Source organism: Mastomys coucha, unplaced genomic scaffold (assembly GCF_008632895.1).
Source record: "Mastomys coucha isolate ucsf_1 unplaced genomic scaffold, UCSF_Mcou_1 pScaffold23, whole genome shotgun sequence".
NCBI classification, from domain to species: Eukaryota; Metazoa; Chordata; class Mammalia; order Rodentia; family Muridae; genus Mastomys; species Mastomys coucha.
In genome coordinates, this window is record NW_022196906.1 from 34,955,600 (window position 1) to 34,975,701 (window position 20,102).

At 46.9% G+C, this 20,102-nt stretch overlaps 1 protein-coding gene across 2 annotated transcripts in view; it reads right to left on the reverse strand.

Annotated features, from left to right (window-relative positions):
• Window positions 1-20,102, reverse strand: part of Ubash3b (ubiquitin associated and SH3 domain containing B) — a 145,074-nt gene that overhangs the window by 22,780 nt on the left and 102,192 nt on the right. Inside the window, exons 2-6 of one of the 2 annotated variants that reach the window (XM_031345679.1) lie at window positions 17,787-17,840; window positions 16,878-17,064; window positions 13,331-13,529; window positions 10,403-10,572; window positions 4,429-4,637 (exon numbers count right to left, since the gene is read on the reverse strand). In XM_031345679.1, the coding sequence (XP_031201539.1) occupies window positions 4,429-4,637; window positions 10,403-10,572; window positions 13,331-13,529; window positions 16,878-17,064; window positions 17,787-17,840 (819 nt within the window). Of the gene's footprint in view, window positions 1-4,428; window positions 4,638-10,402; window positions 10,573-13,330; window positions 13,530-16,877; window positions 17,065-17,782; window positions 17,841-20,102 lie in introns of both variants that reach the window. The other variant, XM_031345680.1, reaches the window with a different exon arrangement.

Below are 20,102 nucleotides of genomic sequence, written 5' to 3' on the forward strand. Positions count from 1 at the left end.
TTTTTTTTTTTTTTTTTTTTTTTTTTTTGTTATATATTCAGTGTACACAGTACTGAGTTTCATAAGGGCATTGCCATACAAGTACTTTGGTGTTGGGCGTGGTGTCACGACAGTACTCTGGAGGCAGAGGTAGGCAGAGCTCTGTAAGTTTCGAGTCAGCCTGCTCTACAAGGTGAATTCCAGGACAGCCAGAGCTACACAGAGACAGACGTCTGTCTGGTGGCGGTGGCTGGGAGGACACAGATACCTTATTTCCAAAACAGTTGACAATATACGCCAGTCACATTTTCTCTCTCTACTCTCTCTGCCTTCACATCTCCCTCATTTGTCCCTGTAGTGGTTTGAATGTTTGGCCTGGGAAGTGGCACTAGGTGTGTCACTGTGGATGTGGGCTTTAAGACCCTCATCCTAGCTGCCTGGAAGTTAGTCTTCTAGTATCCTTCAGATGAAGATGTAGAACTCTAAGCTCCTCTTGCACCATGCCTACCTAGATGCTGCCATGTTCCTGCCTTGATGACAGTGGACTGAACCTCTGAACCTATAAGTCAGCCCCAATTAAATGTTGTCCTTATAAGAGTTGCCTTGGTCATGGTGTCTGTTCACAGCAGTAAAACCCTAACTAAGACAGTTCCCAAACTCCTTTAAACAGTTTCATTTCTACATTCATGTCTCATGTACATATGCATGCGTGTGTGATTTTATGTACCTATATAACATGTATGACTGACAAGAGAAAACACGCAATATTTGTTTCTCTGAGTCTGTCTTAATTCACTTATAACATTTTTCTTTTGTTTTTGCTAAATCAAATTATATTGCATATATTCACCACATTTTCTTTATTCATTCAATGTAAGTGTATATCACTTACATCAATTTCATGAACAGTCCTTTAATAAACATCATTGTATGTTGCCTTCAGGTCCTATGGGTAAATACTTTTGAGTGACTGAGTGAAGCCAGAGGTTAGGAGTTGCTTAGGTTTTTGTTTGCTTTTTTTTCTTCTCAAGAAACCATACGATTTTATTACTTTGGGACACATTTTGCCCTTAGAAGCTCTTCATGTCCCTGTGTTCTCCCTACAAAAGATAGGCCGGTTTTCGTTCTTGTTCCAGACAGGGTTTCATGGAGTCTAGCCTGGCTTCCAAGTCCACACACAGCCAAGGCTGGCTTCAGACACCTGATCATCCTGCTTCCACTTCCTGAGTGATGGGAGAACGGGCGTGTGCCACCACACATAGTCTCTATGATGCTGAAGATCAAACCCAGAGCGTGCTAGGCAAGCATTCTGCCAACTGAGCTATGCCCTCAGCCTGACTATATGTTCAGGCATAGGTGTCGGACCCTGAACACGAGATCTGCAGCCCTGTGCATATCAGATGCACCAGGAGGCCCTGAGCTGAGTCCTGCTCCTTATAGACCATTGCTCAGAGCCTATGAGGTAGAACCAGGAGCCTGTAGCTCAATAGTGCTGTGTCTTTTTAGTATGATGTGCAGCCAAATTAGACCTGTTATGGGTAGATTTAAGTAACTGTAGCCCAAGGAAAGCTGAGCCACTCTAATAGACCAGCTGTTCCCCTTTATTTTAAGCAGAGAGCCTCCCCAGTGGTACACAACCGAGGAAACTTCAGCTTCCCTGTCTGGCTCATCAAAGCTTCGGGCCTCCAATGTCTAGCTGTCTGGAATCATGCTGACATCTCCCTTGCCCACGTCTGTAAGCTCTCTATTGTGTCACAGCTGGGAAGAAAATGATAGGGCCTTTTCTCTCCCCCCCAGTTCCCTGGCTGAGGAGAAAGGCAGCTTCCTTCCCATCTTCAATGTCACTAGAATTGAAAGACCAGGCCCCCCCTGAGCAGCCTGGGGAGTGTGTCAGACCAGGGTGGAGAAGAAGTGGGCCTGACACGGAGAACTCCTTTTCAGGGAGCAAGAAGATGCAGGCTCCTGCCTAGAACATGCAAGGCCTGTGTGAGGGTCAGCAGGTCACCCCACTCTAGAGGAGAAGGGGTCAGCATCACCCAGAAGGTACTTAGGGACACTTAAGAACAAATGGCCACCAGGAAGAGCAGTGATGAAAGAAGACAGTTCCCTAGGTATTCAGAAGGCAAAGGTGGGGAGAGGAATAAAAGCCAACTGTCACCAGAGTCCCTCTCTACTGCCTGAACACTCTCTAGAGCTTTTCTTGAAGCCAGCCAGGGTCAGACCACACGGCTCCTGTGTCTCCCTATGACCGTCCATCTTTGTTTAGGCATGAGAAGGCTTCTCTCACAATGGGGCTGAGCTATGCCTCTCTATGTCATTCCTACTTCTGGGGCTAAGCATTAATGTGCGACTCACCTGTCAGTCCGTTTTTATGGAAGAAACATTTAGCTTAATGAGGCCTGGTAAATACAGACAAAAAAAAAAATCAAAACCACTAGTGGGTATTCTGTAGAGAGTACTGCTGTCTAGCCACCATAGACCTAGTAGAGTTGTTCTTTACTGTAGTCACTACCACAGCTTGTACTGTATGTATGATTAGTTCTTTTATGGAGGCCCAGAGTAGTAATTCAACTTGGGCAAGGTTTACACAGCCGGTATATGAGAGAGTTAGGATCTGAATATAACTGCACTAAAACTCAACTCCTTAATCAGAGTCTCAGAGCCTAGCCCCTGGACTTGGATATTCTTCACAGAGTTGGCCGTGGACCTGAGAATTTAATTTCAAACAAAGTTCCCAAGAAATAACATCAACAGTTATCTTCAAAGTAAAAGGAGATGACACACAGACCTTCTGTGGTGCCCTGGGGGAGATGACACATAGGCCTTCCATGGTGCCCTGGTGGAGATGACACATAGGCCTTCCATGGTGCCCTGGGTGAAGTTAGTCAGTTGTCCCTCTGGTAGAGCCTGAATCCTAGGTCAGGGACGAGGTCTAGATGGAGGTTCTCACAGGGGTCAGTGGGACTTTCTCTCTCTCTCTGTGTATGTGTGTGTGTGTGTGTGTGTGTGTGTGTGTGTGTGCCTGTGTGTGTGTTGACAGAGAACAAGCCTGAGTTCCTTAGTCACTGTCTATCTTTTTTAAAATGCATTTATTTTTATTTATGTGTGTGTAGACGTCTGTGTGAGTATATATGTGGGGGTTTCAGGGGCCAGAAGAAGGAGCTAGATCTTTCGGAGTTGGAGTTCCAGCTGTTTGTGAGCCACCTTGTAGGTGCTAGGATCTGAACATTGGTCCTTATGACTGCACAGCAAGTGTTCTTAACTGCTGAGCCATCTTCTGGTCCCCCATTAACACATTTTTAGGACATTTATCTGTCTGTCTGTCTGTCTGTCTGTCTGTCCGTCTTTGAGTTTGTGCGCATGCTGCAGTGTATGTGTGTTATGTGTGTAGTGGCTGGGTTTTTCCTCCCACCACGTGTGCCCTGCAGTTTGGACTTGGGTCATCAGGCTCTATGGTAAACGCCTTTCCTATGTTGCTAGCCATTCACCTTTCTTTTTCTTCTTTTAAGGTACTGTCTTCAGACTCACCACATAGGTTAGACTGGCTGAACCCTTCACACCCCATCTCTACTTTCTCAGTGCTGGAATTACAAGAGTGAGAAGCTACACTTCACCAACTCGGTCTCTTTCAGCCCTTATTTATCTTTGTGGGATAAAATGGTGACTGCAGAAACTCAACTTCTACAGTCTCGGCCTCAGAAAAATTTCTTAAAAAGCCAGATGTTTGGGGGCATGAGGCACCTGGATGCCTGTGGGCTGCGGAGGGGTGTCACCCAAGGCAGAGGAAGGACAAGAGGGTCCTCTCCTATCCTGAGTGTATGGTTTGTCTAGGGCTCACAGGGCAGGGGACTGCCTTGTTCTTTTCCCTCCAGGAGAAATACTTGCAGGAATCACCCAATCTGAGCTCCTTGGACTGGGAAGGAGGAAGGCGCTTTGTGTCCCTATCTGTTTCTATCTGGGGCAAAGCTGGTCACCACAACATGGTCCACTATGGAAATTGGACCTCAGTATGGGCTAAGGACAGCATAGTAGTGAGGGGCAGACAGGTGTCACCTTAATAAAGGTGACACCATGGGAGGCATCATGTTCCTATTCAGTTTGGACAAGCTGCAGGTCACCCTGAACACAGTCTCTGTGGCCTAGGTGCACATGCACACCAAGTCTGAGGATTTGTTCAGAGTCACCTAAAAACAAGGGTTCCTGACTTTTGAATCTTTCTGTCATTGGTCTGGCTGACATACAAGGAGTCTGTGTAGTTGCTCTGAGAAGTTGGCTTCCCCCAGAGTAATGGCCTAGGATGAGATCAATGGAAGCCACGTAGCAATGCACACTCAGCATGGGATGTTGCTGCCCTCTAGCCAGAGATGGACAACAGCCTAAGGTTGGCCACCCACCAGGAACCTGAACAGGCAATGATCCTGCATGGGGCAGGAGAGTGGGGCTACCTACCCATGGAAGATCCAGGTGCTACACTCATCAGCCTTGGTAATGTAGTTCTCGGGAAGCAGCCCAGAGCAGCCAGTGGTCAGAGAGGTGCCATAAATCCAGCCCTCACTGGTGCTGGTCTGTTCCATAGGAGACATGAAGATGAAGTCCCCTGGGACCAACTCCAGCTCGTCATCATTCTGAGGTGAATAGGGATAGATCACCTGTAACGTCTGCAGAAAAAGGAGACGACTCATGAGACCAGACCCATCTACTATTCCTTTGAGCACCCAAGGTCCTAGACTGTACTCCATATACACAATGACAAAGTACACTGCATATAGGACTCCTTGGGGTCACAGGCTTTGGGCAGACATGACTTCTCATCAGAAAGCACTTCTCTTACTCATGTTTCATGGGTAGGTGCCTGGTGTTCAAGAACCTTCCAGAATCCCAGCCATGCTTTCACTTCCTGTTGGGACTCAGAAGCCAGTGCTTCTGGAACTCACAGAAAGCTGGAAGGTTCTTCTGGGCAATTGCAGGACATACAGATATTCATTTCCCCTGTGCCATCTGCTATGGCAAGCAAGCACTAGACAGATGAAGATTGTGCGAGGAAATCTGTCTTCTACACAGGCTCACAGACAGGCCAGTGGGAGTCACTTCTACTGGGATGGGAATAAAGGATGTCTGTCTGTCTGACTCTCTTTGTGTGTGCATGCATGCGTGTGTGTGTGTGTGTGTGTGTGTGTGTGTGTGCTTGTGTGTGCACATGTGTGTTGTCTCTGTAAACAGGAGCCCTCAGAGGACAGAAGAGGGCATCAGATTCCTGGGAATTGTGTTATAGAACCTTGTGAGTGCCATGTGGGTACTGGGAACCAAACCCAGGTCTTCTGTAAGAGCAGCCAGTGCTCAGAGCTGCTCAGGAAGGATGGCCCTCTCCCTGTGCCTCAGGAGATAGAGCAAAGCACAGTGCTTGCTTTCAAGGCTATCTTTAAGCCTACAGTTGTAACAAAGACCCTGAAGGAAAGCTGTCTCTCCTAGACACCAATGTGTGTAACCAGAAAGAAACCACTTCCACTAGAGCGCAGATGGAGGCCACATGTCTAGTCTCTGAACTCAGAGAAGGCCCCCAGGGCAGCCATGAGGCCAGGCCATGTGGCCCATGTATCCTACTTGAAGGGGGTGGTGGTGCTTCTTTTCTTGGTATATAAAACATCATAATCCTAGATTTTTTTTTTTTAAACTTTAGCCATTTATTTTATCACCAGCGAGAGATCTCATAGGATGGAAATTATAACCTATCTGGCTGTGTTTCCAGACAGCCAGATAGCCAGAAAGGTAGCTTTCATGGTCTTCCTAAAGGTTCAAAGTGACAGGCGACATATTCTGACTCCCATCTTCAGAGTTTTCAGCTTTGGTTTCCATCAGTGCCTAGACTATAAAGGTTAAATGTGATGCCCTACAGAAATGCAGGAGGACAGAGCTTTGTTAGGCTCTAGGTACTTCTAGTGGCCCAGGCTTCCTGATCCTGGGGCCTAAGGCCTGTGCTGGGTGGACTGAACTAGTCAGCTTGCTGATATTACTGTGAGACACCAAAACATGTTATAAAGACAGAGTTATGCTGTGTGTGGGACACAGCTGAAATCTCAGCCCTGCGGAGGCTGAGATGGAAGATCACCTTGAGGCCAGCCTGGTCTATACAGTGAGTCTAGGCAAGCCTGGGCTACAGAGTAAGTTCTTATTTCAACATAAAACACCAAACCAAACCAAAGAAACCATTTTCTGGAAGTCTCCAAAGGAAAAAGACAGGGAAATCTGGTTTCTCTCAGAGGACAAAGTTGATACTGCAGCTTTTGTCTCCCTGGCTTTCTAATTAGGGTCCTTGCTTCTGTTTTTAATTCTCCAGTTATCTTTCAGTTGCTTGTCTGTCTGTTCTCTAATCACCTTTCCCTCTCCCTGTATCTCTCCTCCATGTCCCTCTCCAATCTTCACACAAGCCTGTTTTAAAAGACAGAAATTACTCACTAGAGATCTCTTTCAAGCTCAATTCTGGGTGCACATGTGGTGATGCAGGCAAAGGCAGCATTGCTTTTCTTGGAACAGGGCACAGTCAACACTCTGCTCAGCTACTTGATCATAGCACATTTCTGGCTCAGTGTACCTCTGGCCTGGTAGTACAACCTTCTCTTTGAAGAACTTAGACCAACTCAGAAGACTTCCTAGCCCAGCACTTGAAGTTGAGTATCCTGCCCGGCAGTGGTGGCACAAACTTTTAATTCCAGCAGAGGCAAGTAGATCTCTGAGTTCTGAATTTGAAGCCAGCCTGATCTACAGAGAGAGTTCCAGGACAGCTAAAGCTACACAGAGAAACCCTGTCTCAAAAAAAACTTAAAACAAAACAACAAAAAAAGCTGAGTATCCCATCTCAGACATCCCTGAGAGCACCAAGGCTCAAGAAAGACTGGAGACAAAATATCCTAAACATATGGTAGAGGGACAATAAATAACTTGGATTGACCTAATAATCAGAGGAGTTCAGCAAATCTAAGGTTATAACGGGAGGCCAGGGGTGTAGCTTAACAGTGGAATGCATGCTCAAACAATAATCCAGACCCCAGTGTTCTCTGTTTCTTTTCACCAGCGAAAGTAGATACAAAACTCTTGACTAAGCCCGAGACACACCAAACCTAGGCCTCACTTGCCCTACATCATGCTAATTTTTGTCTTATGTTTATGGTCTGTTTCTAAGAACTCTTGAGAGAGGGCACAGCAGTTAAGAGCACAGGCTGCTCTTCCAGAGGACCTGGCTTCAGCCCCCCACCCCCCAACACTCACGATTTCCTGGAACTCCAATTCTAGGGGATCTGACACTCTCTTCAGTCCTCTACGGGCATTGTGCACACATGGTACACAGACATACATGCAGGCAAAACACCCACACATAAAATAAAAATAAAATTAAAACAAGTCTCATGTCAAGCTTAGTTCTTTCTCTCTCATTGTATCAGAGACCCATCACAAAGGCAGCTGACTGAAGGGAAACTGCAGGGATGTGATTTTGTTGTATCTGCCCTGAGATTGCTGTTATGGCAACAGCTTTCCACACATCCTCCATATCCTTCCAACAGTCTATGAAACATCTCCACCTTAGAAAAAACTAAGGACTGAAAACAATATATACACCTTATGGGTACACATATTGGTGTGTGTGTGTGTGTGTGTGTACCACATGTGCAGGGGTCCTTGGAAGCCAGAGGGGAGCATGATATCCCCTGTAGAGGCAGTTGTGAGTCCCTGGCATGGGTGCCAGGAACCGAATCTGGGTCGTTGAATACTCATAATTGCTGAGCTATCTCTCCATTCCCCTTCTGTCTTACTTTTTGAGACAAGGACTCTCACTGAACCTAGAACTTCCAGAGGTCGTTCTGTCTCTGCCTCCCCAATACTAAGATTACAGATACATGCATAGCACTTTTGCTTTCCTGATGTGAAATTGAATTCTCGCCCATTGAATTCTGGCCCCAAGGCTTGCACTGAGCCATCTCCCCAGGCTGTGTGTCTGTTTGCTTGCTTTTCAGTTGGTTGGTTGGGCTTTTTGTTGTTGTTTGCTTTGTTTTAGTCAAGAACTCATGTAGCCCAGGCTGGCCTTGAACTCACTATGTAGCTGAGGATAACCCTGAACTTGTCATCCTCCTCCCTCTGAGGTTATAGGTGTGTACCACTATACCCGCTTTTATGTGGGGATGGGAGTTGAACCCAGGAATTCATGGATTCCAAGCAAGTAGTCTACAAACTGAGCTACATTCTGAGCCCGTGAATTACAGAAATTGTGGGAGTATCACACCCCCAAGGGACTTCAGAAGACCAAAAGACCGGGGAGGGAACCTAGCAGGGCAGTGGGTGCCTTATCAGAAGAGACCGTAATGATTGAGCGTTTGAAAATAAGAGATAAAGGGGGCCAAGTTATTTTTAGAATAATTCATGTGGGCATTTGCAGCCTCTTTCCTTCTGCACAGACTGAGCAGAATATGGGTCACGCAGAAAAGCAGTTACCCTTGGAGTTAACCGGAGGGCAGTGTTCATTAGAAGACAAACCCTGTAAAATTCCACAGCACCTTCTCCTCTTACAAAGGTAACTTGTCTGAGGCCAGTGCATAATCAACCCTGACCTTCCCTTCTGCCTGTGTCCTGGGAAAAGGGTCTGACCACCACGTTTCATCCTCTCTAGTGTCCTTAAGGATCATTCTCGGTAATCCCAGGAGAGGCCAAAATTCTTCAGATCAGATGTAGCCTGCTTAGTCTGTCTCAGGAGGAATCAGCACCAATGACTGAAAAATGGTCTCATCAGGAAAGTGAGGCAAGGCCTGGTCTCACCACTCCCGAAGTGCCATAGCTCGCCTCAAGCTTTGGTTCCTAGACTGACTCTTAACCTTCCCAAACCATGAGGTTGCCTGGGCACAGCAAGACATTCTGTCTGTTTCTGGTTTTGCTTTTTTTTTTTAAACATGTTAAAAAAGTATAAAGGAATTGTCAAAAGGTCCTGTAGGCTAACAACAACAATAGCAACAAAAAAACCTTTTGGCATAGTTGAAAAATTGAGAAACATGTAACTATTGCTTAATAAATGTAATTAAGCTTAGAAGGCAGTTTTTCATCTCACCACAGTAGCTATCCACTAACCACGGGGTTCATTATGAAACCCAGAAGGTAGGCCTGAAATTGCAGATAGTGCCAAACACACTCTCTATGTTGTGTTAAGTATATACTATATATTTTTCTATTAATAGCTATGGCCAACTTTAATTTATAGATTGAGAACAAAACCGATGATAAAATAGAGAAGATCTAACAATACACTGTAATAAGTTATTGAAAAGCTGTGAATCTGTGCATGTGTGCACTATGTATGTAGTATAGGCATGCATGTGTGTAACAAGTGTATGCCCCCACATGTTTGTGATCCTGTGTGTGCCCACGTAGAGTCCAGAGAAAGAGGTTGGGTGTTCTCTATTGGTCACCACTTTATTCCCTTGAGTCAGGATCTCTCCTGATCCCAGAGCTCACCATAAACCTATGCTAGCTCTAGGATTCTTCTGTCGGTCTCTCAACACTGAGGTTCCATGAGCATGGGCTTCTGCGAGCGTGGGAGATTTGAATTCATGTCCTTTGTGTTTGCACAGCAAGCATGCCTACCCCTCCACTGGGCCCTCTCCCTAGCACTACTTGTGGACTAGTAGCTTCTGACAGCTGAAATTGTGAGAGAAAGGGGAACAGCAGACACGGCAGGTCTTCCCTTAGACAGATCACCTGCTTTGTTGATCGAAAGACCGAGGCTCTGCTTCCTGGGCCCTCAACTGTGCGGCTGCTTCAGAACAGATAGTTAACCTCCGAGTCTTCTCTAAGATAAAAAAGGTTAACAGGGTCCTTCTGAGAGCCACGTGATGACTGGAAAGTCATGCTGACTACATCCAAAGAAGGATGCTAAGACCTAGGCCCATTTGTCTATAGTAGGATTCAGTTATGCTCACTCACATCTTCCATCATAGAGTCCACAGCCTCTCAAAGGGACCAGGCAAGGACTTTTTTTTCTTTTCTTTTCTTTTCTTTTTTTTTTTTTGTTGTTGTTTTTTACATTTATCTATCCTCTCTTCCTTGCTGGATTCAAAGCTCCTTTCTTATAAATGTATTCAGTGTGTGTGTGTGTGTGTGTGTGTGTGTGTGTGTGTGTGTGTGTATGTGTGTTTGTATACAGGGAGGTCAGAATCTGCAAGATTCTGTTCTTTCCTTTTAACATGTGGATTCCCGGAATTGAACTCAGGTCATCAGGCTTGACAGGAAGTGCCATCACCCACTGAGTCACCTCACTGACCCTTAAAACTCCTTCAGTGCAAAATTTAAAAAATCCTGCATGCCCTTGTATGCCCTAAATGTGAGTATATTATCCAATATTGGTGGATTTTGCCTGGGAGTATGCAGAGCCGCAGGGAAGTATTACCTCATGGTTAGCAAATCGGATATCCCGAGAGAATATGGTGGCCACCCAGTCGCACCCTAGCTTGACATCGATGTTCTGGGCAAGCTTCTCTAGGGTGGGTAGGTGGCTGGCTTGGAAGTGGTAGGCCAGCGTCACGTGCAGCTGCTTCTTATGAGGTTCCACGTGCACTTCTGGAAAAAGGAAGGTAGCATTTGGATTAAACAGAAGAAATCACAACAATAGAGGAGACAGAAGAAAGGGCCCAGAAAGGTGTCCTGTTCCTTAAATAACAAAGAAGCCAGTCCTTGGGAGAGGCAGCAGCAGAATTAAAGGGGTGGATCCCAGGCCCCAGTCAACCTACTGTTCCAGAGATAAAAAATCACACGACAGATGGCTTTTCAGCAGGAGCAGAGGATGGCTTTGGGGTAATCTTTTTGGCTGACTCCTCCTGACAAGTCCAGAGGCTCATCACCGGCCCCTCCATTCAGATGAAGAGACCTAAAGGGCCAACGTGATTGATGCGGAAATACAAAGTGGGTTTTGTGACTGTGTGACTGCTGGAGGGGTTGTCTTCATCTGGGATAGGATTTCCTGGACTCTGGGAGTGTGGTGAAAAAGAGAGGGCTGGGGGGAACACCTCACAGTACGAAGTAGGCTTTCCGAACAACATGTATGTGAATAGTTACTTGTAGGGAGCTGTCCTAGAGGTTATGGGGTATTTGGTAACACACCCCTAGCCTCTACTCTCTGGATGGCAGCAGTACCCCAAGTCATAACCCAGAAATCATGCTACATATTGGCAAATGTCCCCTCAGGGTGACACTGCTCTCGGTTGTGGTCCTCTCATTTGAAGGATGTATACCATTACTCTAAAAGACTAAAAATAAAGTGGAACAAACCTACCAACATAAGGGATGAGCTTTATTTCCCCTTTGTCCATTACATGAGAAAGAACTGTCTACTTCCCAGGAGAGAAACAAGAAGAAATTAAGGGAATCAGTAAAGTCTCAGAGAATAGCAGGACAGACAGAGCAGGAAGTCAGTCTTCGGGGTTTTAGCCCTTTTCCATTATACTGCAGGGCGTTTCTGTGGAGTCCATGAGACAGGTGTTTGTGGCTGTTTCTACTCTCTATACTCTGGGCCTTCAGTATTTGCTGATGAAATGAATGCACATGGGTGAGCCTTCTCGAGCCACCCAGAAAGAAGAACAACACTAAACATACTTGCCAAAGGAATCTGGGTGAGCCAGTAATTCTAGACTATACACGCATGAGTTCTAGGGCAAAGACATAATGACCTACTTTCCCCAAAGCTAGACCAGATACAAGTCAGGGTCATGCTGTTCTATAGATAACCACCAGGGGGCACCACAGGGACAGAGCCATGAAACCACCAAGTTCTTAGTGACAGCCGATTCTTGGAGAGGGATTGGCAGTCTCCCATTCCCATGTGGGAAACCAGTTCTCTCATTCCATCTGCACTTTAAGAACCCGCCACAGTCTTGCTTTCCTGATTTGTAAAGGATATGAGGCTTTGTTTGTTTCTTGTAGTGATTAGTGGGCTGACAATATCTAGTGGGACTTAAAAAATTTTTTAGTAAACCCATGACTGGTCCCTGGCAAAAAGGAGAGAATTCAGTCTAAGGAGAATTCCCTCCTCAAACCACAGGGAGTCTTTCCAGGACCCACAGTTCTTTTGAGAGTAGACACTGCAGCTCTATGTGGGGGCTTCTCTGAAGAACCACCACACATGCAATGCAAACATCAGCAAAGACCGACACCCTGTAAGATAACCACTGACAGGAGACAAAGGAGTAAATTGGTTGTGTGGCTTGGATCAGGTCTTTAAGTCTTTGGCCACCCCTAAATGCATGGCTGGAGAGCTGTGAGCATCCTCCAGTATTTCATTCAGCACTTGGATTCAGAGGCTAGGGATTTAGCTTGGCTGCACTGGGAGAGCAAACATTAAACCCTGGATTCTCTCCACAGGAACAGGGGAACCCAGATGTGGTGGTGCACAGCTGGAATCCCAGCACCCAGGTGCTGGTCATAGGAAGGTTAAAAGTTCATGACCCAGCTTAGCTACAAACTAACTTTGAGACCAGCCTGGGTTACATGAGACCTTATTTCAACATCAACTGTATAATAAAATAATCCACGGACCCAACACTCTTCAACTTGGTGAATATTGTCATGATTCACTCTGCAGTGGCTTCACTCCACTATGTCCACTGCTATGCAAGCAATGAATAGTCTGATCCAGATAAAAGCATGTGTGAGCGGGGAGCTTAGGGGATGAAGGATGCTCTCTTAGATCCGCACCGGAGGAGATGGAGACTACAAAGGGCTACCTCTACAGTTCAGTGTGAACAATTAAGTCCCTGGGAGTCAGAGAACCAGGCATGCGCGAGCTCTTCAGCAGGTCAGCAGAACGCAAAGAGGTATAACATTTTCACAAGGGATGTGGGATGTTCTTTGTCAGAGGAGTCCATTTCTGTACGATCTTCCACCTCCTGTCTCCAGCCTTCCCCTCTGCAGAGGGTACCATCTGATCTTAAAAGTCCCCCATATATCATAATGCTGAAGGCATGACCACTAGCCTGTGGTACCACGGGGAAGAGGTAGGGTCTCTAAGAGATGGCACTTATGGGGATGAACTTAGGTTATTGGAGATGTGCCTGTGAAGGGGACCTTGTGCTTACTCCTCCTGTTTCCCGGTCCCTTTGAGGTACGCAGGTTTGTTCTGTACCCTCCATCCAGGATGCTCTGCCTCACCACAGGCCAACAGGCTATGGAGCCAACCACCATTGGCTAAAAACCGTGGAACTATGAACTGAAATAAATTCACTCCTCTTTGTAGGTTGAGTGCCCCGTAAACATCTCCCCATCCCTGTCCTTTTGACCTCTGACATTGAGATCCAGGTCTGGGCTAGCAGCCATAGGTGTTTACCTGTTTTGGACGCAGCCTCTGCAGCAAAGTCAGCTGCGAACTTCTTGAGGACCTCTGCGCTGTCTTCCTTCACGAAGAGCCCGATGAAATTGGAGGAGGTGTACAGCTCCAGGGGCAGCGGGGCCGAGAACTTACACTTCCACCGACTGACAGTAGTCTGCAGGGCTTCCCCCAAAGCATCCACCTTGCTGTCCTCGCACTGCAGACAGAAAACAGACAGGCCTCATTATAGTCCAGGGGAGGGAGAGAAGCTTGAAGCCCCTCGGCACTCAGTCTGTCTGTCCCCAGAGAGCTGAGGCTGATGACGCAATTATTTAACCAGCACACATGTCCACGAAGAAGGGAAGACCTTTGGGATCTCAATTATCCAGACACTGATTATCCATCCAGTGGGCAAGTGAAACTAAAGAATGCATCATGACACCTCTTCCCCTCCTCTTGATCTGTTGTGGTTCCTGGGAACCTTGCCAGAACGCTGTCTGATTGGTTAAGCAGAAAACAAAAACCCAAGGTTGGGGTGGAGGTGCTGGTTAAAGAAAACTCAATTTCAGAGTAAATACAAGACAGTGTGGTAACGACAGCTAGAAGCAGTTCAGTGTATTCTTAAAACCTGATAAAAGGGTGGATTTTAGGGCTGGGAATGGAGTGCAGGGTTAGAGCCCTTTCTTGGTATATAAGAGACCCTGTGCTCAATCCACAGTCCCAAAGGCAAGCAAGAAGATGAAGGTAGTAGGTGATCAAATTCTTACCATAAACCAACAAAGATGATAGGCAGTGCATATAGGAATAGGCTCAGTCAACATTCCATAATGCTTATATAAATCAAACAGTCATACCTGATACCAAAATCTGTCAATTACATAAGTTCTCGGGGTTGGGGAGATAGATGGTTCAGAGGTTTGTAATGGTGTGTATATGCTTGGCCCAGGGAGTGGCACTATTTGGAGCTATGGCACTGTTAAAGTAGATGTGTCATTGTGGGTACAGGCTATAAGACCCTCATCCTAGCTGCCCAGAAGTCAGTCTTCTGTTAGCAGCCTTCAGATGAAGGTGAAGAACTCTCAGCTCCTCCTGCACTATGCCTGCCTAGACGCTGCCATCCTCCTGCCTTGATGATAATGGACTGAACCTCTGAACCTATAAGCCAGCCCCAATTAAATATTGTCCTTATAAGAGTTGCCTTGGTCACGGTGTCTGTTCACAGCAGTAAAACCCTAAGACACCATTCTTGCATAGGCCCTACATTTGGCTCCCGACACCTACATGATGGTTCAGAAGTATCTGTAATTACAGTTCTAGGGGACTCAACATCCTTCTCTGGGCTCTGTGTGTACCAGGCATGGAAGTAGTGCACAGACATACACCTATAAACATAAAATAAGATAAAATGTAAAAATAATCCAGAGGGCGGAGCAGAGGACATAGCTGAGCTGGTAGAGCGCTTGCCTAGTGTGCAGGAAGCAGTGGATCCCATCCCCAGCACCACATAAAATTGGATGGGGAGAAATAAATCAGACGTAGTGAGGTCACATCTGCAAACTCAGCACTGAGAAAGAGAGTGAAGGTGGGAAGATCAGTAGTTCAAGGTCATCTTCAGCTATACTGGGTTCTAGGTTAGCCTGGGATACTCGAGTCTCTGCCCCCTGCCCCTGCCAAAAAGGCAGGCTAGGGAGATGACTCAACGTGAGGGGTGTTTGCTTTGGGAGAATGAGGACCAGAGTGTAAGTTCCAGGCATGGCACTCTGGAACTGTAGTTATAGACAGCAGTGAACCATCATGTGGGTGTTTGTAAGCCCAACACAGGAAGCATGAGGTAGCTGGAACCCAATAGCTCACTTAGTCAGACAGCCTGCCCCCCGCCACCCAAAAGTGAGGTTCCAGTTCAGCTAGAGGCCCTGTTTCTAGGGAATAAGGTACCTGAGATTCAAAGGAGGACGGGGGAGAGAAGGAGGGGAAGTCGGGGAATTGGAGGGGGCAACACACAAAGAAGCAGGAACACAGCCTCCAGATCTCTTTCAGCTGCTCCTTACACAGCTGTTGTCTTCACCACCACTCCCATGATGCTTTGGAAGAAGAAAGAATGAGGCTGGGGAATGGTGACATCATCCACCTACCCTCTTTGGAGGGTTGGTTGGGAGGAAGGATGAGTGTCTCTAAACCCTAAATGCTTTCCTGCAAGATCCTGGGATGACTAAGAGGAAGTGATAATCGATTTAATTTTCAGAGTGACTTGCTAGAGACAAGGTGTTAGGAACATGTTATTTACCTGAGATACACACGAAGTGAGAATTATGTCCAGAAGGGGGAAAAAAAAAACAAAGCAAAATGTATTTTTGAAAATTGTTTTAAAAGGCTACCATCCTGCTTTGTGCGGAGCATGTATGGGTAAGTCAACACCATCACTGTGGGGAATGGAAGGAAGGGAATGTATGCTTCATCTCCTACTCTATGGAGGATTGATTTAGCCTCTAAACGAGCTTTTCCACACATAGCTAGGGTGTGGATGAGGAACTGTGGCAGAAGAAAGTTATCTTTCGGTCTCTAGAAAACTCTAGTAAGATCTCATAGTGATGTCAAGTGGGGGAAGTGGCTTTTCCTGTCTGTAGGCCACTTATCTCGATCCCTACTCTTTCTGTTCCTTCCTCTTCCCACCCTGAGCGTTGGCCAGGCATGGTGATACATGCCTATAATCATAGTGCTTAGGAGGTTGAGGCAGGAGGATCAGGAATGCAAAGATCAGGAGTTTCCTGTCATCCTCAGTGATGTAGCAAGTTTTAAGCTAGCCTGGGCTATGAGTCTCTGCCTCAAAAACAACAAACAAACAAACAAACACCCAGGAAGGAGTAAAGCTCACTTGGAGTGCACACCATACAAGCATGAGGATGTGAGTTCAAAGCCCTGAACCACCTACAAAAGCTGGATGTGGTAGTATGGGCTTGTGATCCCAGGATCAGGGAGGTGAGACTGGAGGCATCTCTGGGGGCTTACTGGCCATTCAGCCTGCCTATACTCCTTAGTGTTTCAGGTTAGAATACAAGGTGAATGGATGGCTTCTGAGAAATTACATTTGAGGTGGATAAGGTGCTCATGTGTTCACGCTCACACATGTACACACACACACACACACACACACACACACACACGTACACACATACACACACACACACACACACACACACACACACACACACACACACACAGATATTCCTATCCTAAGAGTGGAGTGAAGAGGCAGTAAACACACATGAAGAAGCTACATCAGTGGCTGACAGGCCAGATTTCCACCCACCAAGGGTTGGGCTTATCCTTCTGCTTGTAGAAGTACATTATTGTCCCGGTGCACTGAACCCAGGGCCTCAGCCGATAATCAGGAGACTGAAAGTAGGGTGAGGTCCTCACTGTGGACCACACTGACCTCTGGGAGGTCTACCCAGTGCTGAGAGTTCCTAAATATCTCCTTAGTCTTCTAGAATAGCTCCAATCTTCAGTCCTGGTCCCCAGGGGCTGTCTGAGACACTGGGGAGACAGGGTGTGCAGTGTGGCTCACCATGAAGAACTGGCAGAGGGTGATGTGGGGGAAGATGTTGTGAGCTTTGTTCTTCCCGCAGATCTGCTTGGACTGCTGCCAGAAGTCAGAGAGCTTCTGGGCTAATGGCCCCGTTGGGCGGAGGTAGAGGACATACTCCCGAGGCAGGGGGTCATCCAGAAAAGGGTCACCGACATGGGAGAACAACCTATGGGACATAAGAGAGACAAGAAAGCCTTGCTGGAGAACAATGGATGAGGAGGAAGAGAAGAGGCAGGCTCATCCCTCTCCAGGCTTCCCACCCCAGGACCAACAGGAGAAGGGCTTCCATTTGTGCTGTAAAAATCCACCCTTGGAAGCTTACACACTCAACCAACTCTCAGATGGAGAGGCTTCTGTCCTCATCCCACAACTCCCTAAAAAAACCCAAAGCCGCTCTCCAGGAAGCATCGTTGGGTTAACTCCAAATCCACTCCCCACAGAGGAGTTTCTTTGCACACACCCTGTCCGTCCTTCAGCTCAGTCTACTCAAGAGCTCTTGTGCTTCCTAAGCAAAAGGAAGGTCCAGGAGGGTGGCCTGTGGGCTTCTCCTTGGGGATGACATCCTGCTAAATGACTGGGAAATTTTCCTAAATTGGCCAGCTCAGCATCCACACACCTACAATGAATCTTTGAGGTGACTGGCAGGCCTCAGGTAATGTGAGCCTCTACCTGGGAGGATTTTGAAAGCCTTTCAACAGATCCAAGGAGATACACACACCCTGGGGCCAGGGCAGAGGAGGCAGTCAGCTTGATAAATGGGCCTGTCACGTTTGTCTCTTTTCCCTCCTGGAATGGTCCATTAGAAAAAGACTGCACACCCGCACTCATCATAGACACTCAGAGTTAATTACATGCTATATTTTCTCAATTTATTTATTTCATACCAACCAGTCACATGCTGCCTGAACGCTTCTTCCTCCCGTGGATGCCAGAGCTTTTTGTCTGCAAAAAGAAACCAAATATCTATTGTTAGTATTTTTAGCCTTCCCCTCAGCTCTTCTCATGAGGGTGGAGTGGGCAGGGGCGACATCAGAGTTCGAGTTCCCTACAGGGCTATGTGGCCTAGGACAGATGCCTGCAGCAGGGGCTCCCCAAGGATCCCAGGAAGGCAGGTGGAAGTCGGACTAGTCATCAATTTCCAGGTAATTAGCATTGGATTTGCATGCAGCCTGACATCCCACCATCTATTTTCAGTTGTTTCCACATTAGGGTTTTATTTTCACTTCCCTGAAAGTTGTTATGTCTTTGCTTTTTCTCCTTGATTTTCACCCACTCATTTCCAATGACCTAGATCCCCTACAGAGCGGATTCTTACTCACCACCCTTGATGGAACGGGTGAGGAAGGACACGGTGCTAAATAGTTACAAGGACACTTGGATAAACTCACGTCTTTCTCTTTTCCATGCCCCAATGACCCAGGAGAATCCATCATCACCAATTATTTTACAGACATCTTTGGGGATGAAACAGAGCTAGGAGGTGCTACTACCAGTCACTTCGGGAGAGACTGCTCGAAGCCCTCCTGATGGTGAGCCAGTAGCTACAGGAGGCTCACTGCAGTGAGCCCTGCAAAGCCATGTCTACCAGAGCCACAGAGATCTGGGTTCGCATCCCGCTGTGGTACCGATTATGCTTCCATGGGTTCACGAATGTACTTAAAGGTCGCTACTCACCACCATCTGATTCATCTGTATCATTCTGGGTATGGGGGACAAGATTCACATGGTCCCTGTCCCCATGGAATTCGGTCCAAGTAGGCAGGGAAGACTGGAGCTAGAAGCTAACCATCTGATTATAGTGGGGGCAAGAAGAGTGGAGGGAAGTGGGTATAGTGGCATACATCTTTGATCCAGCACTGGAGAAAGCAGAAGTCAGCCTGGTCTACATAGAGAATTCTGGGCCAGCCAGGGCTATAAGGTGAGACCTTGACTCAGTAGTAGTAGTAGTAGTAGTAGTAGTAGTAGTAGTAGTAGAAGTAGTAGTGGTAGTAGTTGTGGTAGTAGTAGTGGTAGAAATAGTAGTAGTAATAGTAGTAGTGATAGTAGTAGTAGTAGTAGTAGTAGTAGTAGTAGTAGTAGTAATAGTAGTAGTAATGGAGGGAAAGCCTGGGAACTTTGACAACATACAGAGGTCTAATGACAGCACTGAGGCAGAGGCATTGTGAATTGTAAGGTGACTCATTGAGGGGAGTGGCAACTGTGGTGGTGAAAGACACCTAGCCCCTCTACTCTGTCATTGAATGTAAAGATGGGAAGTATTTCATGGAGCCTTGGCCAGTACCTGACACATCGCAGGTGGCCAGAAAGAGATCATTTTCAAAGCAGGCCATCAATAAGTGATCGCTTTGGTGACCCTTCTGCTACACTGACTTGGGGTCTTCGGGCAGAAGGGAAGGGAAGGAATTCAAATTGAACTGTCAGTCTTCCCAAGCATCCTTTCCCTTCTCGCCTGTGGAACCTGGGTCTCCTCTCTCTCAGGAACCCTCCACGGACCACTCAGAGCCACGAGTGAGAGTCTCTGGGTCAGGCTGGGAGGGACTTCAGACATCATTCGTGAGCCCAGTTTCTTCAGTCTCCCAAGGAGAACTCCAGTGGAGAGATGTGAAGAAATCTGCAAAGAGCAGCCTGGCTGAGGCACTGCTTAGCAAAGGGGCTGCGGTTCTACCACGGCTGAGAGCTAAGATCAGCTACCTGGATCAGCACCGCAAGATACAAACTTACTCACTGAGATGAAGTCCCAGAGAAATGAGGCAGACCCCTGGGAAAGGAAGCTGGTAAAACCAGTTAGAAGCAGGGAACATTCCTCTATCTCCACTACCACACCTTTGAAAGCTGTCCTGGGCTGAGACCCACGCCTCCCGTTTTTTGTAGGTAGAGAAGCCACATATACACAAAAGCCCACCAGTGGTGGTGGTGGTGGGGATTGGAGGCCATTCAATGCCCCCAGAAGGACCCATTGTTCCAAAAACAATTGGAATGAGGAGAACTCATTTTCAGCCCAGACAATGTGCTATTTATATAGAGCATCCAATTTCTTTGTCTTGCACCCTTCCCCCCAATGAAATACAGCTGACTGAAATTTAATTTATTTCTTTGGAGGAGCCACGAGAATCCTCTGGAAATGAGAGATCTAATTAAGTTATGGTCTCCCTAACTTAAAAGATGCGTTTTGGAGAAGGTTCAAAGGGGTGGCGGGGGTAGAGG